This window comes from Cornus florida, unplaced genomic scaffold (genome assembly GCF_030987335.1).
Source record: "Cornus florida cultivar Cherokee Brave unplaced genomic scaffold, ASM3098733v1 CherokeeBrave_3.0.0_Hap2_Chr05, whole genome shotgun sequence".
NCBI classification, from domain to species: Eukaryota; Viridiplantae; Streptophyta; class Magnoliopsida; order Cornales; family Cornaceae; genus Cornus; species Cornus florida.
In genome coordinates this window covers 51,944,044-51,966,015 of record NW_026775575.1, presented here as the reverse complement: position 1 = coordinate 51,966,015, position 21,972 = coordinate 51,944,044, and the positions used below count along the sequence as shown (strand labels likewise).

The following is a 21,972-nucleotide window of genomic DNA, read 5'->3' as shown; positions in this document are numbered from 1 at the left end:
GTGGACTTATTACACCTTCCAATATGGATTCTCAAGGGATAGACCATGTGAAGTTTTGAGATTAATAAGGGACTATAACTTCAGGTTGGTAGCTCGGTATCAAATTCCAAAACCCAATAAACAGCTCCTCAGCGTAGTGTCAGGTGTTTTTAGTGTACCATATAATTTACCAATGATGAGCACTTGCAATTATCGAAAAAAATGCTTTAATCTGTAACATTTATACTTAAAATGAACTGTCTTCTTTGAAGAAAGTAAAGGAAAATAGGGAATGCCTTTGAATGAACCCTAACTACCTTCTCGTTATGTAGAGTTGACCAAGTTTTTTTCTTTTGAGGCGAAGTGTCATTGAATATATTGACAAATTCAGTGTCAAAAACTTAAAATGGTAAATTTTTTTTGAGAGGCATATTTGCATTCTCGTTTTCTACAATTCAAACCAGTCACTAGTCACTACCATTGTATCCAGAAACATTGGTCAATTATAGCGATTTTAGAGTTAATTTGAAGATTTATTCATTTCATTCTTCTAGCAGGAAAGAATTTCAGATTCAATTCTCCTAAAAAAAAAAAAAAAAAACCCAAAAATATAAATTTTATCTTAGTAAAATAAATTATCTTTATGACATTACAGAATTCACTAAATCACAATCACTATATACACCTAATTATTTTCTTATTTAAATTTGATATGGGACAAAACCCCAATAACATTAGCCCATTAGGTATGTATGTTTTTTGTCACCATATATAAAACTAAATAAATAAGTGTGCCCTTGTTAAGCTAATAAAGATAATGAAATAAATGAATTTTCTTCTTACATATAGGCGAAACATTTATGATTTAAACCTTTTTTTACTAGAGGCCACCTTTTATGATTTTTTACTATTTTGGCATGATATAGAGAGAGAGAGAGAGAGAGAGAGAGCCTAATCTTGAAAATGAAGTAAACAAGTATTTTCTAACCCTAATTTACTCCTGGTACGTGCTCCGCGTCTCACATAGTCACATGCGAGGGTTGACTAAGTGACACAACTCACTCCTAGAAGGCGCAACATAGTCAACATACACATGCATTCATAAGACAGAAACAGTAAAAAAAAACACAAACATTTTCATTAGAGAATGATTTAAATTATCAAGTTATGTCCAAAGAGACTCCCTCTTTGGAGGATCTTGGATTACATTGCCAGAAGAATTAGCGAAGTTGAGATACTGTTGAAGATTACTGAAGTTATGACTCGAAAGAACAAGTGATTTCTCATCATCAGCTGCCAGCTCCATCTGCACCGGCACGGTAGGCTCTTGCTGCATCTGCATGCAAAGTAGCTCCGTTTGAGCAACCGCAAGCTGCATTTGCAGCTGAGACACTTGATTCTGTAGGTACGAAATCGCCCCAACGCATCCATACACCGGGTCTCGCGCTCTTGCATTTGCTTCATAAGCTAAACTGCTCACTGCATCTCCTCTCTGATGAACCGGAAGCTCCTGTTAAGATAATCAAAAATTTATAATTTAAAAACAATAGATTGTGTTAGCTACATACATATATTTGCTTATGTGTGTGTTTGTGCGTGTAGTATATACTAAAAAGAGAGGAGTTAAAATCCTCTCCACCAACTTGTATTTGGCAATGCAACGAGGACGGCTGAGATCAACCCACCGGCAGGTATGACCTACTTTTAGGTTGATCTCCCCTGTCCATTGTATACCGCATAATACAGGTGTACTGCAGAGGATATGCTAGTTGAAAAGCGAGACCTGCAACATTTTACTGATGTTGCTAGCACCGAACACCTTGTGAACAATGGCAAACTTGTAAGGGTCATCGGAAGGGAAGTATGGGGCAAAGATGCAGTCTCTGGTGCAGCGGCGTCTCAAAAGCTTGCAAGAAGCACAGGGTGAGCTTCCTCCCATTTCACTTTGGTGCAAGAGGAGGAAGATAAAGAAAGAAGAGAGTACTAGTGTAATACAAGGTGCTTATTGTTGAAGAGAATTAATGAACTTGGAATTCCTATATATAAATATTTAGGAGGTGGTGGATTAGTGTAGCGTGGATACAAATAATATAATCTATACATAATGTTGGTTCATTTAAACAATAATTAAAATCACAATTAACAAATAGAATTGGAATGTGTGTGTTGTGTGTGGTGAGTGAGAGAGTTGGATTTTGCTGGAGTTTGAATGAAGAAAAACGCTTCTCTAATCAGTTTATACACGGTTTTACAGTTCTACCCCTGCTAGATTGAAGACTTATTGGTGCTTGCCAAGGGCAAATTGGTCATTTTACCAAGTGAGACAGATTTTCCCGGAGAGCAGGGGTGAGGGTTGACCACCGCCTAGGCGCGTGATGGGTTGGCTATTTATGCAATTCTTTAGGCTCTGTTTGACTCTTCTATTAATCCTACAATTCAAAGAGTTTTTGTTTTTTCAATTCTGATCATGTGGGGTGTGTAGAAAAAGAAAGCATAGAAATTATAAAATTCAACGTCGTTGTTGTTATTATTATTAAGGGTTTAGTTTAGACTTGAGAGAATTCATTAAAAAAAGGTTTTAGTTTATAGTAATAGCAATTAATTTTAGAGAAAGCATCTATAAGCTTATAGGGTTTTGTAAATGGTGTGAAATTATGCTAAACCCAAAAAACCTAACCGAGACGGAAAGGTGTGCTCGACGTGAATGTTTGTTGAGCTCACACGGATACATAAATTGATGCATACATTCGTCTCTCTTCCTATATATAGATATATAACACACACATGCATACACGTATACATTTGAATCATCAACAAATTGGGTAGACTTTTCTTAAACTTGTGGTCAATTTTGCATCTACCAATGCTTCTATTTATTTAAATATAAAATAAAAAATTCGTAGAACTTTATATATATATATATATATATATAGCTACTAGGGTGATAACATAGACACATATTTGATTTGTTAAACCCTTTCTTTCTTTCTCAAACTATTTGCTTGATAGTTGATACAATAGTCTTAAAACTCTTAATGCTCTCCTTATAATCTTCAGATAAAATATTATCATCTTAATGAAAATAAATAAATAAAATTTTAAAAATCAAACTGTATCACATGAGGCATATTGCTACACGTACCCATGTATCTACAGTCTGTCATCGTGATAATTGTATTTATATATCTATCTATCACAAGGTTTCTGAATCAATCCCACTAAATTATAACAAGAGGTGTAGAACCCTAAGATGGATTCCCACTCTTTAGCATTTAATGCTCTCCACATGATTCCAAGCTATAATCTTCTGTTTCGAGGAAAACAGATCTCTTTCCTTATTGTCATGACAATATATATATATATATATATATGTTCTTTTGTAATCACTTGTCTTATAAATCAAGCCAATGTTTCCCTTAAACTCTTATCTTATACTGTAGAAATAAAAGAGTAAAGTTATAATGAGGTGCGTCTCATTATAGCACTCATGAGCTCTTTCTCTCTCTTTCTTTCTTTCATTCCTCTTTTTCTCTTTTTCTTTTTTTTTTTGCATCAAAGGCTGTAGTTAAACTTTTATATTTTCTCTGGACGAAAATTTAATCGGCCTATATCATTTTATTTTGAGATATTTTGAAGATTGGACTATTTAAATGTGACACCAAAATGACATGATTCTTGCACAATTTTTTGTAATCAAAAGAGAAAAGTTATGAGGTGCACCTTATAATTAATTAGAGATGGGAATGGGATTTGATACCAAAGATTAAACCGATAAAAGAGTTAGGGGTATAAGATGAGCTAGTAAGAAAAACTACCACTCATAAGTTACAATGGAGAAGGTAATAAAGAAGTCTCGAGCTCGAACACAATTATGAATTCTCAAATACCTAACTATAAAAAGGAGGTACGGCAAAACATTAAATACGTACAAGTTCTTTCTTTATTATACAATGATAAAGTACTAACTTAACCGTCAGAGTGTATCTAGTCGGCATCATGTCGATTTCAGCCTCGATCACCTCTTATCATCTCTTACAAGTTCTTTCTTTATTATGCATCAACATGCAGTTAGGCCGCCTTGAATAAAAATTTGGTGGTTAGTAATATGTCAAAATCAATCATTGAAGATTGCTTCAAAGGAGGTTGAAGATTGAAAATTCGTACCTTAAATTTTTTCAGCAGTTGTTGTTTTGGCCATATTTTCCTCTATACAACTTTGATTGACATGAAATTAGCGATAAAAAATTTTGGAACTTAATAAGGGCGGTCCAATTTGCCTTCAAAGTCGCGATTTTCTAGCGATGTCACAATTCAAAATATGTATTTTGAGCATATCTCATAAAATATTTGAATTTTAAAGTTATTTAAATTGGGTTAAAAAGCTAATTTAATTATCCAATGTCCAAAAATCATAATTTTTAGAGTTCAGTAAGATAGTGGAGGAGTCTCACAATTTGCCTCGAAGTCACGGTTTTCTGATGACTGCATATTTCATAAGGTACTTCAATATTTTGAGCTTATTAAATAAAATAGTTTTAAAGTGATTCAAATTGGGTTGAAAAACTAATTCAATTATCCACTTTGTGTTTTAAAATAATTACTTTTAGAGTTCAGTAGACTACACAACTCAGAACATACTTCAATATTTACCGTTCGGAAAAAAAAAAAAACATACTTCAATATTTACCGTTCGAAAAAGAAAAAAAAGAAAAAAAAAACATACTTCAATATTTTGAGTATATATTATTAAGTACTTGAAGTTTTGAGGTGATTAAGTTAATTAAGTTATCCACTTTAATGCTTAATTTTTTAATTTATCAAACATCACCGGTCTACATTCAAGGCAAACAAGTGATTGTACGATAATTCACTAACCTACCTTTTCGAGGAATCCTTCATCAGTGGTTGTAAATGACTGATTTTTTCAATCTTTTCGACCTTAGTTCTGTAGGAACCTTAGTTCTGTAGGAACAAGTCAGAAAGATTGTGTACTTTGCGTTAAAGATGCAAAAATATATCTCCAATTTCGTAAGTAAAAGGTAAAAATAAATCTCCTGCATTACCACGGCAAGCCTCAGCCGAAAAAATGCAGCAAACTGAACCTAACGATATCGAGAAACAACCGTGCCACAATCCAATAAAATAAAATAAAAAACCCTACTGATGCCAGTTTATTTAAATTTTTTTATGTTTTACTCAGTATAAGTGCACTTGACATGAGCTGTTTCAACACTATAAAAGCTGCTAACATGGAACTCCCAAATACTTGGGCAATACCAAAACCACCACTGCTTGGTCATAATTATTCAAAAATAATCATATTATGTTAACCGCCGCCACCACCACCTGATCCATATTTCTTGCCAAGCACAACTTCCTGCAACTTGTCATAACCGGCAAGCACACCAGCTCCTGCAACGGCACGAAGGACATTTGCTCCAGCACCCTTGAAGAGTGATTTAGGACCTTCATTCTTGATGATCTGCTTGAATGCATCCATGGAGCCCTTGTACTTCACGGCTTCTCCTGATGTCATCATCATTCTTCTACGCACGGTATCAAGTGGGTAAGCAGCCAGTCCAGCACCAATGGTGATTCCCCATCCCAGTAAGAAACTTGCCAGAAAACTATCCTGCAGATACCAAAGCAACAAGCATAATGAAGAACTTATAACCTAAAAAAATTATATGATTAGACTGCAGTCGGGAACTATGACAACTAAATTATGTAGCACTGAAAATCAGATTGGTCAATGCTCTAGCATAAGGAGCCAATTCAATTTCACACAGAAGGTCCATAGGTGCGAGCTAGATGACATAGTGACCTTTAAAAGATATCAAAAAGGCACGAAACAAAATTAAATTAAGAACCATGGATTTAAGCAGATGACCCGGGATCATCTGGATGTTACAACAAGCGTTGAACCGGGGGCGGAGCCACAAATATGCAGGTTGTGGATTTTAATATATATTATTACGAGCATGTCTAACACCTTCACTAGGATGTATCCTTATAACTGTTAGAATTTATTTTTCTTTTTTTATTTTATTATTACTTTTTCACTAAATGTTAAGTTGGGAATCTAACCTTTACAATGTGCAAACTTAGTGAGAGAATTACTTTTACCTTTTCTTCATACAACCCACATAATGAAGAACTTATAGCCTAAAAAAATTAGAATAAAACAATTTAAATAAATAAGATGAAGAAACTAATACAAAAAGGGATGGAGGGAGAGAGAGAGCTGTAATGACCCGGTCATTTTCCTCCTTTTTCATTTTCGGTGATTTTCTTTTTTTGTCTTTTTCCTATTTTGTCTTTTCTCTATTTCATCTTTTTCCCGTTTTTCGTTTTTCCTTGCATAACCTCACTTGTTGTACTCGGATTTAATTCCGGTTTTGCATGCATTCATGGTATTTGATTTCCATGACATTAGTATTTTTACCTTTTTTAAAAAGCATGCTAGATTAGTTCTTTTCTTGTAAAGGGCATAAATGCATACTTTAGTATAATTATTCTTAATTTTTGGGGTTTTAGTGTAATTATGTAAAATAATTATTTTTCGTTTTAAGGACCTTTTTGCAATTTATTTTGGAAGATATTTTGAAAAAGTACTATTTTGCAATTTTTGGAAAATGTGACAAGTATCACATTCTCATGGTGCCACTTGTTGGCAATTGGGTGGAGAGACTTGGTACCATAGTTTCTTGACAATGGGAAGGTGGAGAATCATCCATGTGTTGGCCTAGGATTGGTGCACATGTAACCATTGATTGTTGACAAGTGTGGGTCTAGGATTAAGTCTTGGAAGAGGCATTGGATTGGTGACAAATGTAAGCTCAAGATTTAGTCTTGTATGTGTGTGTGAGAGAGGTAGTGTAAGAGCACATAGTGAGTAGAGGTTCTCTAGACACTCCACTCACCATTTTCACCTTCTCCTTCATCTTTTACACTTGTTCTTCAGAACCTAGCAAAGACTCCATTAAAGAAAGTTTAGTAAAGAGCTTTGACTTCACTTTTGGCACTCTTCCACTCACCCTAGACTTTTGATCTTAAGAGAGAAAAGATTCCTTTCACTCTCCTCTTCAAGAATCCTAACCTTGTTTTCCATTTTGTGCTTGGTAACTTAGATTATAGAGATTCAATTCTCTATTGAGATAGGGGTGGTAGTATGTTTATATTCCAAGTGTTTTATAGTCCTTGTGGTTTAATATATATTGTGTACATGCTTTTGATATGATAGTATTGCATATTATAGGAAACCCTCACTTCTTGACTTAGGGTTTATTGATTTAAGCATGTATGATATGTGTAAACCATGTGTAGAAGGATTATATAATTTGGTAGATGTTAAATTCTAGTAAATTCACATGTGATAGTAATATAGAACTCTAGTAGAATTATTAGTGTTATATGCAATTCTTATTGACTTGAATTGCTTTATTTTTGTGATAATAATTCTATGTTCTTGTGAATTACAAATTGTGACTAATTTATGAGCCTATTGCTAAATGTTGATAATTAGTATATAGAGCTTGTTATTGAGGCATGACTTGAATTGATAAATTTGTGATATTGTATTGTGCATAATATCATGATGTGAATTTGTCATTTGGCATGCCATTCTAGATTTGGAATCCTCAGACATGGTTTGTATGGTTTCAAAATACTTGTACTTGGAAGGTGGTTTGTATGCCTTATTATATATAAGAGACATTATTACATGTGACATGGCTAAAGTTCGGCTTTGGTGTGGGAGGTATGAGTTCTCCCCAATTGAGATAGTACGCACTAGGGTGGTCTTCCCAGTGGGTTAATGCCCAGAATAACCATAATGATCTTGGTTAAGTCCGAGACGTGATGTCCAAGTCTTCCATTACTTGTTTTCGCATTAAATTTCAAGTTGACAACCAATACTTAATTGTAGCTTGAAATTCTTGTTATTGGCGAATTGATGTTGTCAAGTACATTGATATTGATTTGAGTTGCTAAAGAAATATTTAAGTTAGCTTAAGATGATTCCTTAGCACACCTTGAACATAGACGTTAAGTGGAATGCTCCCTTGTATTCGTCTATATTGATCTTGCAATTATATTGAAACTTTAAGGTATACGCGTATGCTTCTCCTACGAGTAACTTGATTACTCACCCTAGTGGTTTGGATTGTTTTTCAGGTAAAGAGACTATGTTCATGGATGCTCATCATCCTTAGAAACTTTTGAGCTTGTTGAAACATTTTTGTATTTTAACATGCAAGTGTTTAGCATGCTTAACTTTTGAAGTTATATTTTGTATACCATGTGTGTATGGTACTTTTGAAGATTATGTAATTTCCTTGATGTGTAAAGATATTAAGTAATCACTTTTGACATTTTAAGCATGTATGTAATGATGCCAAGGGCCAAGCATGTCTACTTTTGTACTTAGACACTTTTGGTATAACATTTTTGCTTCAATTGTCTTTTAATCAAATTTTGAGGTTTGAGAAGTCAAAATCTTATAAATGAAGTGTATGAGGCCATGGGCCATTGTTTTATATTCATTTACTCATATCAAACTTGTTGACATGTTTACATTCTCAAAACTCATGAAAAATCAGTTTTACACATCCATTTTGAATTAAAGCAATCATGGGATTCAAGTTGAAGTTGGATCGTAGCACCTTAGGCTGTTAGCAAGTTCATCAGCAGCTTTTCGTGGTGTTTCGGTCGACCGAAACTCCATTTCAGTCAACCGATAGCATATGGTTTTGTTTTGGCACAGTAGCATCACATTCCAGTAGCCAAAAACACTGTTCAAGGGTCATTTCGGTCGACCGAACCCTTATTTCGGTCTACCGAAGCAACACGAACCCTTTCTTCATGATTCCAGGTCTCAGCATCTTCATTTCAGTTGTCCGAAACTTCATTTCGGTCGACCGAAATAGCTTGAACCCGAGCCTAGCCTCTGTTGAGTTTTAGCACTGATCATCCGATTTCAACGGGTCATAACTTCTTCGTTTCTAATCCAACTAGGGTGGTTCTTGAGCCTAAACTCAAGGATTTTGAGTCAGCTTTCCAATGGTACCAATCTCATTCTCAAATTCCAAACACAGTGGGAGTTATGTATATTTTAGTGAAGCAGTGTCAGTTTTCACTTCAACCAGGACGGGGCATTTTGTGGGATTCTTAGCCAATGTTCATGGAACCTCTTAGAATGTTTCAAAATGATTAGATTAGGTTGTATTCACCTTGTTTGACTTGTTTAGAGTCAAGTTTCTCCTTTTAATTATGAATTGACCTTTTTGCCCCTTGGATGACGAATTTTGTCCTTTTTGACCTTTGTTTCTGTTTTTGTCCCCTTTAAGTTCCATGACCTCATGAAGGGTTACATTTGCGTCTTAGGAGTGACTCCTATCTCTAGAGACCTTGGTTTACCTTTAGCTTTCGCATTTCGGATCCGTTATCGGATCACTTTCGGTTCATCACTGATGCACCGGATTGAAAAACTTAGGCCGTCACAAGAGCAATGCCAGCCAAAAATGAGGCTGCCAAGTGCTGAATATCCCTTTTTTTTTCTCTTGAATTCATATACTCCCTCTGTCCCATATTAGTTGTCAACTCCAAAAATTTTGACTCACAATTTTTGTGAGTCAAAATTATCAAAATAGACCTCTAGTATGGAATATAGGTAGTATATAAGTATATTAAAGGAATATGACTAAAAATAATATCAAATGATTCAAAAATAAAAGGTGGTAGTGAATCAAAGTTTTTTAAATTGACAATTATTATAGGACGGAGATAGTAGATAATAGGTGTATATACAAATATTTGAATGTAATACTGATATGTTGGGGTAAGTACTACCACTATAATGAAATTACTTCTCCTTATCGCTAAATTTGAATTTTCTAAAGCAAGAATAAAAAGGAATTAATGGACTTTGGAGGGGAGACATGTATTTTTAAACTCAACCTTGATAATTATAAAGAGAGCTATAAAAAGATTTTTCAAAGAAAATTATGGGGGCCAAATAAAAGTTTGTTTTTAAACCCACCATATAAAAAAGAGGCTTACTTAGTCCACCCTTGGCTCTGACCACATCTTTCTCATAGTTTTTGCTTTTTGGCTTAATTTGCGGCTTTCTTGTGGATAAAAGATTTTACGGATGTATTGTTAGTTAAAGGGGCTTCCTCTAGTTTTATGGATGTTCTAGAATGGTTCACTCCAAATCATCAAATTATGCGCTACGCAACAATTTGATTCAATAGAGTTACAATGGGAGAGACTATGTGATCAAGGAGAAAAGCGTCGCCAAAAAGAAGACGAGCAAAAAGAATGCTGCTAAATAATAATTTGAATTCAATATTTGGAAAGAGATAAAAGAACAAAAAAGTGAAAGGTCATAATGCAAGTTCCCATAATTTCACTTACCTGCAGCTGATCAACCAAGACGACTGGTTTCAGAGAATCATACATTCCAAAGTAGAGCCCACGGTACACTATAATTCCCACACATGAGATGTTGAATCCACGATAAAGCCCAGCAATTCCATCCGATTTGATGGTTTTCTTGTAGACATCAACCATACCGTTAAACTGCCTTTCACCACCCTTTTTAGCAGCCTTAGCGTCGTTTGCCAAACGAGTTCTGGCATAATCCAAGGAATAAACAAACAGCGAAGATGAGGCACCAGCAGCGCCACCTGATGCCAAGTTTCCAGCAAACCACTTCCAGTAGCCATCCTTGTCTTTTTTGAAGTTAAATTGCCTCTTAAAGTAATCTTTGAAAGCAAAGTTCAACGCCTGGAAAGTGAGACATGTATAGTTTAAAGAATCAAATCATGACAACGGCATGACAAAATAGAACAGATATGAAATATGGAGTAGCAAATTCTACAACCAACTCCCAAATTGCCCTATGATATCCATGTAAACGATAGATCAACATGAATACAGAATCAGTACTAATCAGCAAGCATCACAAGAAAATTTTACTCGGAAACCAATTCGACTCTGCATGTTTTATTATTATTATTATTGGTATTATTTTTTTTGAGAAGAGGAGGGGGAACCTTTTGGGAGAATAGTCTCTTCCTTTCACCAATCAAGAGCATAATGAAGAAACAAAAGGTAAAGCAAGGTTAAGAAACATCAAATGGAAGTAGAGTATGGAAGTAGAGTGACCTGGGTGGGGAAGTATCTGATAACATTGGCAGTGTTGCCTCTCCAGAGAGCAATGACGCCCTCATCCTTCATAGTTCTACCAAAACAATCAGTAATTCCCTTGTAAGGTTCAGAAAGCCGACCGGCTTTGATCATCTCATCTTGATTCTGAATCAAAAGCTTAACTCGCTCGATTGGAGCAGCAGCTGTCTTGGACACGGCTGCAGAAACTCCTCCCATGAGAAAATCAATCATAAAACCACCTATACCTTTTTCTGATGGAGCTTGTACGTAAATTGGAGATAGTGGCGATACAAATTCCAGGCCAGTGCCCTGGCGTGCTGACAACAAAGGACTCTGCAGACCTCCATTTTTGTATGGACCAGTCAGACTGTTTAAATCAGTATTCCTCGAATGCAAGTTGGGAGAAATTCTAGAAAGGAGATTAGATCGCCCATGTATCTTCTCAAATGTTGATGGATGTTGTGATACATCCGCCATGTTAGCAATTCACTGTGGTGACCTACAAGAAAATGACATTAATTAGGACCTTGCAAGGATAAACTTGAAAACAAGTACAAGAACAAAATCAACTTATAACAGTTTTACAGCAAGGAAAACAATGGACAAAATGGAATTTCGCTTAGCAAGCACGGACATACAAAGTTGTATTTCTACTTGAGATACCCCTTCTAGTAACCTTAAGGACATAAAACAATAGGCAGATAAGATAAATGTGATGTGTAATGTACTTTCAACCCAGCAAGTGAATACCAGTACTGAGCATCTGTGGCATTGTTGTCAGTTGGTTTTTATGAGCCTGTGTATCGCAAGACTGTAACTAAACAAATGTGTCCCCTTGCCCCAACCAACAAGGAAAGAGGTAAATAGGAAAAAAAAGGGTAAAGAATTTACTCCAGTTCAACAAAATTATTTGAATCTTTTATATGCCCCATGAGTAGTTGCTGTGTTCTTTCTTAGATATACTTATTTAACCCCCACTGACCCAGAAAATAGATGTTGTCTGAAGTTATTAATACAGAAGCTCAATACCTTGCATATTCTGCGAACTTAAATTGAGCATAAAGAAAGTGAATGAGCCTAAAAATAAATAGGAATATAGAATCCAGTCCAGAAGAATAAATAAAAAATATTGAATGTATTTTCTTCATTACCATAAAAATTCCTCTTTTACTAACAGAAGCTATACAAACCTTGAAAAGTATTTGTCCAGAAGTGAATGTTCTTAATCTTAGCAGCATAACTTCTGTGCATAATTTCAAAATATTTAACAATATATACCAAATCTTAACAATATGAAGCCAACTGAATCATTTATTAACCTATTGAACATATGGGATAACACAGAAGAACAAAAACATCCCCTTTATCAATTACTAGAAAAGAATGAAGAGAAGACAAAAAACAAATATGAATCTTAGATTTTTTTTCATAGGAATCCCAAGTAAATAAAATTCTTCATTGGCATGGGCCTATGGAAACCTTAATCAGACAATCAAAAGTAATTTTATTCTCATTTTCCTTGAGTTTTTTTTTTTTTTTTTTTTCTCTAGAAACAAGGTGGGGCTTTCTTCCCCTTTTATACACGAAAATGACTTTTCTTTTTCAAAACAAGTATTCCTTAGAATATGGGAACAAAATATGCTGCCAAGAACAAATTTTTTTTCCCCAAAAATGTGATCCGCTAGTTACAATCTTCCATGACTATTTGCTCATGATTGTGATCGCGAAGTTTGAATAAACTTTATGTTTAACAAATCATTTCATTGCATTTTTCAATTTTCTTGGCAACCAAACAAGTATCAGAAAAAGACTCAATATTCACAAAGAATCTATCAAACTCATAGAAGAACCCATCTCACATTTATCGCCTTCAACAACTCATTAAATGATCAGATGATTCAAAATATGAATATAACTAGTATCCTATTACAAATCAACACCAACCAAGCAAGAACACACAACAATCATGGGTTGAATACAGTAAGATACAAGACCAATCTCAGAAAAACGGATATGCGACTTACACTGATAGTTGCCAGAAAAATGTAAGAACTTGAAAATGAAAATTTTTGGATGGTTGACCCAGTTACACACTGGGCTTAATTGAAGTGGGTTTTCTTCATTTCTCAAAAACATCAATACAAAATTCATTGACTTTATTTTGCTCATTTTTTTTTTTTTTACTTCTGTTTAGTTTCATAATCAACCAAACAGATGCCAAAAGAAGATGGTATTGAATGGTAACGAAACGTAAAAGTACCAAACTATAATTAAAATGAGTGATGGAATATTGATGAATGATGAGAGAAAGAGAGTAACCGTGAAAAGTCGCCAAGAGAGAGCAACGCTTGAGCCCGTTCCTATTGGGAGGAGAGAATAACGAGAACAGGGAGCGTCACTTCATAAACTGTCAAAATGAGTGTATGAGAAAGAGTAGGGTTTCTAGCCTTGTTATTTTTCTCAATTACTATTCTGCCACTCTTTTTTCCTGTGATCCCTTAGATGAAAATTAAAATTAATAGTAAAAAGTGAACCGTATGAAAAAAAAAAAAAAAAAAAAAAAAAAAAAAAAAAAGTGTGAATTAAACGGATGGAAATCTCATATTAATAATTCATTTTTCTATTACGTGATGTCTCTTATTAGTTGGCTCATTTGAAAATTCAAAGCAAAATAAGACTATTTTTTCATAATTATTTTTTAAAATTTCAAAATTTATTATTCACTCCGTCATCTATCTTGAAAGGAGAGAATAGTACATACTTAAATTTAGGAGAATAACTTGATAATTTTTAAAAAAACAATATTAATTACATATCTTTTTAAAAAGTCCTAATATATAAAGTGGACAATATATAAAGTGGACAACTAAAATGGAATAGATAGATAAGTAAATTTTTTTGATCCTTTATTTGTTTAGCATGAATTTTTTTCAAAGATATTACTGATTTGAATTGCATGAAATTTACTATAAAAAAAAAAGGTTGAATGGCATAAAACCTACCATAAAAGAAAGGGGATTATTATTCTTTAAAAAAATTCTATTTCCTTTTTTTCATGTAATTTCCAGCTAAGCCAAAAGTTTTAAATTTTTGAGCGTGAAAAATATTGTTTGATATATAGTTTAATGAAAGAAGAAATCTCTTTCTTTATTTTGCTTTATTGTTTTCTTATTAAATGATGATCAATGCTAATGTGCAAGTATTTTAGCTTCATATCACACAAATATGTTACATAAATTGCTGTAAACATAAATTGCTGTAAACACACTTTGACAATTATACCCTCAGTTAACTGCGTCTCTCCATCAATTTAATTTTCACCAATGCATTAAGATTCTTAAAATAATAAGAAATGCACTTTTTTTTTTTTTTAAGCCGAACAAAACAGAACCAAAAGAAACACTACATGGAAAAAGAGCATCAAAAGACAGAGCACCCACACCTAGGGAACCAGCACATCGAAGAATTGACACACCTCTAAAACAGAGCGTTTGCATCATCCAAAATAATCCCCAAATCTTCCTCCTTTTACTAGCACATTATGCACAAATTTAGATGAAACTAAGGTGCATGTGACTTAGTTAAGTTTAAATAGAGCAATAGAGAGACATATTCACATAAACTTTTTAGTGATAAAATCATAAGGTTGAGTCCCCTGGGGTAAAGACAAAATATTAAGATACATGATTTTAATTTTGTCTAGTCAATTCTTTACTTGGACGGTTGGAATCTTTTTATTCCGTACATACTCGTTCCTGAGCTTTTTGAAATAAATAAAGCGGGTATAGTCTTTGAACAATATTATGGGTGTGTTCGGCTGCGTGAAATTTAAGCCTTGAAATTAGAATTGGTGAAATTTAAAAAAAAAAATTTGATTCAATTTTCTTAGTTGCACCACCTTTGACTACAATTCACTTCTGAGCAATTTTGTTTAAATTCATCATCGTCATTTTCTTCTTCTTTTTCCTCTTCAATTTTTTTTTTTTTTTTTTTTTTTTTTTTTTTTTTTTTTTGTGTGGTGGAGGTGTTAGGTAAGGCACAAATACAGTTGTGTATTTGAATCCTTCCAAACACAACATTAGTCTGCTTATTTTTGAAGTGAAATTTAAAAAAAAAAAAAAATTGATTCAATTTTCTTAGTTGCACCACCTTTGACTACAGCAATTCACTTCTGAGCAATTTTGTTTAAATTCATCATCGTCATTTTCTTCTTCTTTTTCCTCTTCAATTTTTATTTTTATTTTTGTGGGGTGGGGGGTTAGGTAAGGCACAAAAACAGTGTGTATTTGAATCCTCCCAAACACAACATTAGTCTGCTTATTTTGAAGTGAAAGTTTGTAAGCTTACAGGTAAAATATAACAACATTCTATTAGAATACACCTTACATGAATGGGTTATAAGTACAAAAGTTGGCACTAAAAGAATGATTTTACCAACACAATACTCTTTTCTCCTAGTACTAGAACTGGTGCAGCCTAAACTAGGTTGGGGGTTCAAGTGTTCTTGAACAGTAGTCAGTCACCAAGCCCATCATCATCATCATCATGACAATCACCTCATAAGACAGGCTGCACTGGAAGCTGCTGCTACAGTACTGAACATTTTTCGTCTTTCCTTTCTCTGAACCACTTTCAATTTTGGAGATTTCGGCTTTGTAATTTCTTTAGAAGATCTGCGCGCAAAAATTGTGATTCTAAAAATTCAAAACCGATCTAAATATGGCGTAATAGTATGCATCAGATGAGAAAAAGAGTCCATCTTACTTCTGTGGGATAAAAGGGTGGTTGAACTTGGGCACCCGCCTAGCATGGGGCACTAATGTCCTTCTTAATTGCTTCAAGGCCTTCTCTTCTTCCATCTGCGGATCAGTTTAAGAAAATTCAATTTATATCATCATTATCATTATCATCACTATTTATGATTACATTTGCAGAAAAATATGTCTATACCATCTTTTCAGACTCTGCTTCTTCTCTGTATCGTTTATACATCATTTCTTTCTCCTTAATCTGTAAAAATCCACAATTTTTATGCAAAATTAGAAAACTACTAGTGGTATATATGCATGGCATAAAAGGCCCCAATTTCAAGCTTTATATTAGTGCTGACCCCTAAGAAAACATCATATGTCGAATGATTCTGGATTCAAATACAAGTACACAGGAGATATAAAAAAATTAAAATGGTTGGTTACCTTTTTGTCAAATTCTGATCTATCCACTGCTCGAGTATCTAGATGCAACTTGAATTGTTGAACCTCTGTGAGGGGTTTCCGCTCTTTTTCAGGAACTGGAATTGGATCCCTAAAATTTGTAGCCATGGGGCATTAAATTTTTAACAAAAAAAGAAAAGAAAAGAAAAAGAAGGCATGTGTGCAGCAGAACTTGAATCTTTTAGGTTACTCACTCTTTCAGGATCGGCTGAGCCTTGAAAATCCTCATCTGAGCTTCTTCCATCTCCATCCTCCGCCTTTCTTCCATTTCCCTTTGCATTTCCTCTTCATGTCTCACCAGACTCTCCAATTGGAAAGGTTCTGCTTTTGTGCATACCTTTGGCTCCGGTTTTGGTGGAATCTGCATAGCGAGTGACAGTAATAATCAACTCAAGCCTTTTTTTTTTTTACCTTAATATGAAGAATGGGGCAAAAATAAAGCTAGCAAGACAAATTTTGTACCACAGGATAATCAGTAGTGTAAGGATAAGGGTTAGCCTTTGGAATCCTAGCTCTCTCCTCTTCCAACTGTTTATGAATGACTTCCATCACGAACTTCCTCTCTTTCTCTGCCCCTCTTTCCTGGAGTCATAAAATGCGCGGCAGAAAATAAAATATGAGCACGAACAAAACTCAGCAGTCATCCTATATTTGTCAATCAAGATCATTTGAAGTGGCAAATTACCTCGGTGTGAAGATGAAAGGGATTTGGTGTGGTGTTCCTTACAAGCTGTTTCTCATGTTGAGGTTCTGAATTCAATGAAAGCTGGAAAGGAAATAAAAGATAAATAAATATATATATTAAGACACTTCCAATGATTAGGACTCGAAGCAGAAACATTGAAGTGAATGAGACTTCCTCAATAACCTTGTCAAACAGATCAGCAATGGTGGCTGGTGGGGGAAACCTCTCGTCTGTTGCAAAGTGAAATCCTTGTGGTACAGTAATGTCTCGCTTTGTGTTACAATACATTCCCAGTTCCCCTTTGCTTTCAAATATCTACAAGAGTTGAAAACGTCAAGTTTAACTGAAAACAAACTTTTTGCCAAGAAATAGTAGTAAATTGACTGGCGAAATCCTACCTTCGGATTCAAAGGCCTTGCCTTGAATTTTGGAACTTTTTCAAGTTCTTCCCTTTCCAGTTCTTGAGAACTTTTAATCCTGGGTGGACGTGCCCTAAGTAAAGTTTGTAGAAGGGGTGACTTGGGTGCTGTTAGATGATGAGGCTTCCACTGATGATTCTGTTTATTCACAAAGTACCAAGTTGTACTCAGTATAAATAATTCATTTTCATAAGGACAGAGCAATTTTAAGCAAAGAACAATTTATAAGCATACTTGAGGAGCAGATTCTATTGAGGCTACTGTAGATGTTTCTGCATTCTGAATGGCCCTTTCCATTGTCTCTAAGTGGAATTCCTGCAACAATTTAGAAAATTTTAGTTTTAAATCTCAATGTTGCACTCTTCTTCCTATCCACCATCCACATCCAGAGTGCAGAGCTCACCTGAAATTCCGGTAGCTGGGGTGTGCTTCTTGGTAATGCCGGTAATGTTGGAGCTTCCAGAATCTGCAACAAACAAAAGAATCAGTCACATACTAAGAAGAGGAACATTTTAAAAGAAATCAATCAAATCAAAGAAAAATTAATACCTTTTTGTTTACTGGCCGAGCCTTAAATTTTGGAATTTTAGCCATCATTTCTTCCTCAAGTTCAGCAGAACTCTTAACCCTAACTGAACGTACCCGCTGGGACGTTTCAAATTCTGGTCCCTTGGGCCTTGTGAGCGTGAGTTTTGGCCTCTGCCTTGTTGAAGCAGCATCATTCTGAAGTTGGGGGGAAAAAAATAAGGGATTATAACATATTAATGAATGCACCAAGCCAAAAAGGCCCTTTAAAAAGGAAAATTTGTGGTATCTTTTTTCAATTACATGCGAAAGAGAACTGCTAATGCGGGGCAGAGACATCCCTCTTGTACTTGATTGAAACTTTTTCATCATTTCCGCCATTGAGACAAAAGGAGCTGGTTCCCGAACATAAACCTTTACATTGAACAACTGGAGTCAGAATATCATTCCCAAATTCAGCAAACATGTTGAGTTTGGATCAGAAAAAGAGAATCTTGTTAAAAAAAACATACCTTTCTGTCCTCTTTATGAGTTTTGTTAGTTGAAGAGTACAAGTTGGAGTTGGTGCTCATTAAACCAGGTCTTGATTTGTGGGGTAGAGTTTGAGTTTTAATATTAAGGATCTATGAATTTTGAGAAAAAATGAAATATTTCAGGTTAAATAAATCATAGAACTACGACAAATGGAAAGAGAAAATAGTTCAAAAACACTCACCGGTCTAGATTTTCCTCCTTCCAGTTTTTGCCTCTTTATGGCTTGGTTTTCTTGAGCAAAATTAGGAGTCCCAACAGAGCTTTTCATATTTTTGTCTCTATACATTTGAACCAGGTATCCTTTTCGATCAGTAATTCAGCATAAAAACAATTTTCAAAACAAATATCAGGATGACCAGAAAAAGTAACATGACAAATAAATAGATAACCACCTTCTCACACTGGTGGGTTTTATGCTTTTAGCTTGTGCTGACTGCCATTGATTTTTTGACTTCAGAGCTGATGGGTTCCTGACCATGCTAGCTATCTTTTTGGCTGTCTGGTTCTTCAAATGAGTTTGCTTGTCAACCTTCTGAGAAATCGTAGATGGTTTAGGAGTGCAAATTTCAACTCCTAGTAAACCAAAATATCAGTAAATAAAACCTATTTAGAGCAAAAATTGCAGAAGAAAAAAGAGCCAAATCAAACAAAAGGAAATCTGAGCTACATGGAACACAACCAACCTGGGGCATTCGATGCATTACCCTTATCATTTGGAAGTTCAACTTTGACAGCGGAAGAAGCACTTCCATTTAGAACACTGAAATCCGCAAGGGAAAGAAAAAAAGTCTTAAGATTGAGGGTTACAGTAATTACAATTCTATTTCTTTATTAGTAATTATTTACTAGCCTAGAATCTCTAGAGAAGCATTAAAAAGAAGAGACCTTCCATTTTCTTGAGTTTGAGTGCATGCACCCTCCTTGGCTTCACAAATCTTCTTATCAGCAGGGACCTAAAAGGTTTGTGAAACATGATAAGAAACGGAACCCAAAACACCATAGGTGATTTGATTTCTAACAGGGGATTTTTGAATAGTTGTTTTAACTTTAATGTATGTACTAACATACCGGATTAATGATGCTGGTACTAAGTTCTTCTTTACCCTGATTTGGGTTTACTTTATCCTCACAGATTTCAGCAGGAATGGACTCAGATTGAGGCCTGTTTCGTAAACCATAACATATTTTCAGTTTACAAAAGAAGAAAAAAAAAAAAAAAAAAAAATCAAGTAACTTCGCATCAGAATGGTGGTTTCCACAGAATGGTGATCCACTGACCCTTTATCTTCCTTCTCCGGCTCTAAAATTGATGCCTTTGCGCTGTTTACTATAGTTATTGTTTCTGATGGCTGCAGCCAAATAGTTGCATAATATTTTCAGTCAATTGTCATCTTTTCCCTCCATGCATCATTTCGATGCACAGGTGAGTCATCTAAGTCCTAAACAAGAGAGATGAAATATGAAAAAGAGGTGTCACCTTCTGCGAATGCTCGGCTTCAGTAAAATCACAGAGGCTCTCAAGCTGAACCGATCTACCTGCCTTAATTTTTGGCATAAAAGCTGTAATAGTTCAATGAATAAAAAAAAAGGATCAAATGTCAACCCTTATCTTGAACATGCATATCATCTTCATCAACATCATATCCATTTCAATTAGTCATTTGACCCAAAAAAACACAAGTCACTATTGAAAATCCACTGACAATGGATCTGCGATTCTCCAACATCTTATGAAGTAAAGTTTCATATAACTATAATGCTAAAAAATAGAGGTTTCACTTGGTATCCTAGGACTTTCATTTAGAAAGAAAAAAATAAAAAATAAAAATAAAAATTTTATGAACCTCCCAATTAATCAAGAACAGAAATTTTCATACATTGTCAGCCTCACCTATTAGCAAATCTAATAAAACTGATCTCTAGGGTTCACTCCAAATGCTTCATTAATGCACTCTAAAGCAATTACCACTGCAGAAACCCGCAGCTATCATTCGAATCATAGCAAATAATGAAAAAGGCAGAAACCCTAGGCTTACTAATTTTAGGAACTGAGTCCTTACTCAACTAAGCTTGATAATACAAAGCATAACTCCTTTCTTAAAACAACACATATCTCCAAATAATCTAAGATTTCAGAGAAATTATAGAAAACCCTAATCTAAAACATTTATAATTGACATCAGACCAAACTAAAAAAACACCTTTAAGGTAAAAACCCTAGAAATTTACGGTCTGCAATTTAGTTCATGTAATTGGAAATCTCATGCTTTTTGAACAAAATATTAAAACTTTCTAAACTTATTCCAGATTGAAGATAGTTTAATTCGAAACCCTAAATCTAAGAATAAAATCGGAGCATATTCCGATCAAAATATGCATATTTAATTTCACATTTAACAAACTCAGAATGCCTAAAATCCTAATAAATTGCAATCAAAACATGATGATCTAATTTGAAATTCAAGAAAAATATAGAGAAAAAGACCTAAAAATTAATTTTTTTTGAAGAAATCGATTATTTTTTTTATATATAATTCAAGAAATACATTTGATAGTGATCAAGAAAAGGGGCCTAAGACGTACGTGATGGGGCGTAGCTAAGAGCGGTGTCAAACCAGAGCTCTGCCTTGCGCATATCCTCTTCGGACTCGCCGTCGATGAAGTCAAAGAATCGAGGCGCCGAGAACTCGTAGGTCTCGTCGATCATAAACATGCTTGGGTCGTCCACCACCGACATTGATGATTCGGTTTAGCTTTCTTTGTAGAGAGAGAATCTAGAGATGGTTAGAGAGAGAAAATACAATTTGGGGAGGAGGGGAGCGGAACGGAAGAGAGGGGAAAACAAATGTCAGATTTCTTCTTCCTCGCAAACTGTTTTCCTTTGGTTGATGAGAGAGAGAACGCAAAATGAGAGTGGGAAGTGAAGAGAGTAGTATTAACGTTGGGATTCTAACGGTCGAAATTTTGAAAAGAGGGAGCCGACGACTGTTGGAATGAGGTGTCTTTTGTTTCCATAACGGCTATAAGTGACCATGGATGCCATTTAGTAATTAACGGCCTTCAACGCCGCCGTTTTGCATCTCCTTGCTAATTAATATGCCAAAAATTTACAATTTGCACCCTCATCTTGAAGTTTTTGTCAAAATTATGGTCAATCTATTTTCTGATTTCTGATTTTAATTACAGTAGCCCAAGACCTTAGGGGTTAGTTTAAGGTCGGTAATGAATCTCCTTTAACTACCGCTAAATGGAAGCTCAGAGAAACCTACAAGAAAACATCTTTGAAGTTAGTAAAATGTCAGGATTCAAGTTTTCTTGGAAAAAAAAAATAAAATAAAACCCTTCAGTCTATAATAACGTTTTAATCCAAAAAATTATGAATATAAAATGACCAAATAACCCCTGCTGATTAACCAAAAAGTCAAAATCCGCTTAGGTTCTCATG

The 21,972-nt window shown here is 34.7% G+C and overlaps 3 protein-coding genes across 3 annotated transcripts; all 3 read right to left on the bottom strand.

Moving 5' to 3' along the window:
• Positions 1-1,144: 1,144 nt before the first annotated feature.
• On the bottom strand, positions 1,145-4,878 carry LOC132306459 (LOB domain-containing protein 12-like). The gene is made up of 3 exons (XM_059803843.1): positions 4,859-4,878; positions 1,763-1,922; positions 1,145-1,489 (listed from the first exon to the last, which is right to left on the bottom strand). Exons 1-3 carry the CDS (start codon positions 4,876-4,878, stop codon positions 1,145-1,147), a joined length of 525 nt encoding a protein of 174 aa, XP_059659826.1.
• A 177-nt stretch (positions 4,879-5,055) lies between these two features.
• Positions 5,056-13,837, bottom strand: LOC132306458 (ADP,ATP carrier protein 3, mitochondrial-like). The gene is made up of 4 exons (XM_059803842.1): positions 13,471-13,837; positions 11,149-11,650; positions 10,396-10,767; positions 5,056-5,611 (listed from the first exon to the last, which is right to left on the bottom strand). Exons 2-4 carry the CDS (start codon positions 11,626-11,628, stop codon positions 5,306-5,308), a joined length of 1,158 nt encoding a protein of 385 aa, XP_059659825.1. The 5' UTR covers positions 11,629-11,650; positions 13,471-13,837; the 3' UTR covers positions 5,056-5,305.
• A 1,599-nt stretch (positions 13,838-15,436) lies between these two features.
• Positions 15,437-21,430, bottom strand: LOC132306457 (protein TPX2). Its single transcript, XM_059803841.1, has 22 exons — positions 21,111-21,430; positions 20,005-20,087; positions 19,806-19,876; positions 19,596-19,689; positions 19,413-19,480; positions 19,211-19,287; positions 18,920-19,100; positions 18,709-18,805; positions 18,506-18,616; positions 18,297-18,407; positions 18,018-18,191; positions 17,872-17,934; positions 17,703-17,783; positions 17,448-17,606; positions 17,233-17,364; positions 17,050-17,130; positions 16,827-16,946; positions 16,559-16,725; positions 16,347-16,455; positions 16,102-16,161; positions 15,916-16,010; positions 15,437-15,824 (listed from the first exon to the last, which is right to left on the bottom strand). Exons 1-22 carry the CDS (start codon positions 21,262-21,264, stop codon positions 15,704-15,706), a joined length of 2,409 nt encoding a protein of 802 aa, XP_059659824.1. The 5' UTR covers positions 21,265-21,430; the 3' UTR covers positions 15,437-15,703.
• Between the last annotated feature and the right edge of the window lie 542 nt (positions 21,431-21,972).

Bases quoted from the DNA above. Each gene is read 5' to 3' on its own strand.
- LOC132306459 (XM_059803843.1), bottom strand. From the start codon at position 4,878: ATGAAGGATTCCTCGAAAAG. The intron at 1,923-4,858 runs GTAGGTTAGTGA...CTTGCACCAAAG, and splicing joins ATGAAGGATTCCTCGAAAAG to TGAAATGGGAGGAAGCTCAC. The intron at 1,490-1,762 runs GTCTCGCTTTTC...TTATCTTAACAG, and splicing joins ACATCAGTAAAATGTTGCAG to GAGCTTCCGGTTCATCAGAG.
- LOC132306458 (XM_059803842.1), bottom strand. From the start codon at position 11,628: ATGGCGGATGTATCACAACATCCATCAACATTTGAGAAGATACATGGG. The intron at 10,768-11,148 runs GTCACTCTACTT...CTCACTTTCCAG, and splicing joins TCAGATACTTCCCCACCCAG to GCGTTGAACTTTGCTTTCAA. The intron at 5,612-10,395 runs GTAAGTGAAATT...TGGTATCTGCAG, and splicing joins TCTTGGTTGATCAGCTGCAG to GATAGTTTTCTGGCAAGTTT.
- LOC132306457 (XM_059803841.1), bottom strand. From the start codon at position 21,264: ATGTCGGTGGTGGACGACCCAAGCATGTTTATGATCGACGAGACCTAC. The intron at 19,101-19,210 runs GTTGGTTGTGTT...TTGGTTTACTAG, and splicing joins TAATGCATCGAATGCCCCAG to GAGTTGAAATTTGCACTCCT. The intron at 16,162-16,346 runs GTAACCAACCAT...GGATTTTTACAG, and splicing joins GATCAGAATTTGACAAAAAG to ATTAAGGAGAAAGAAATGAT.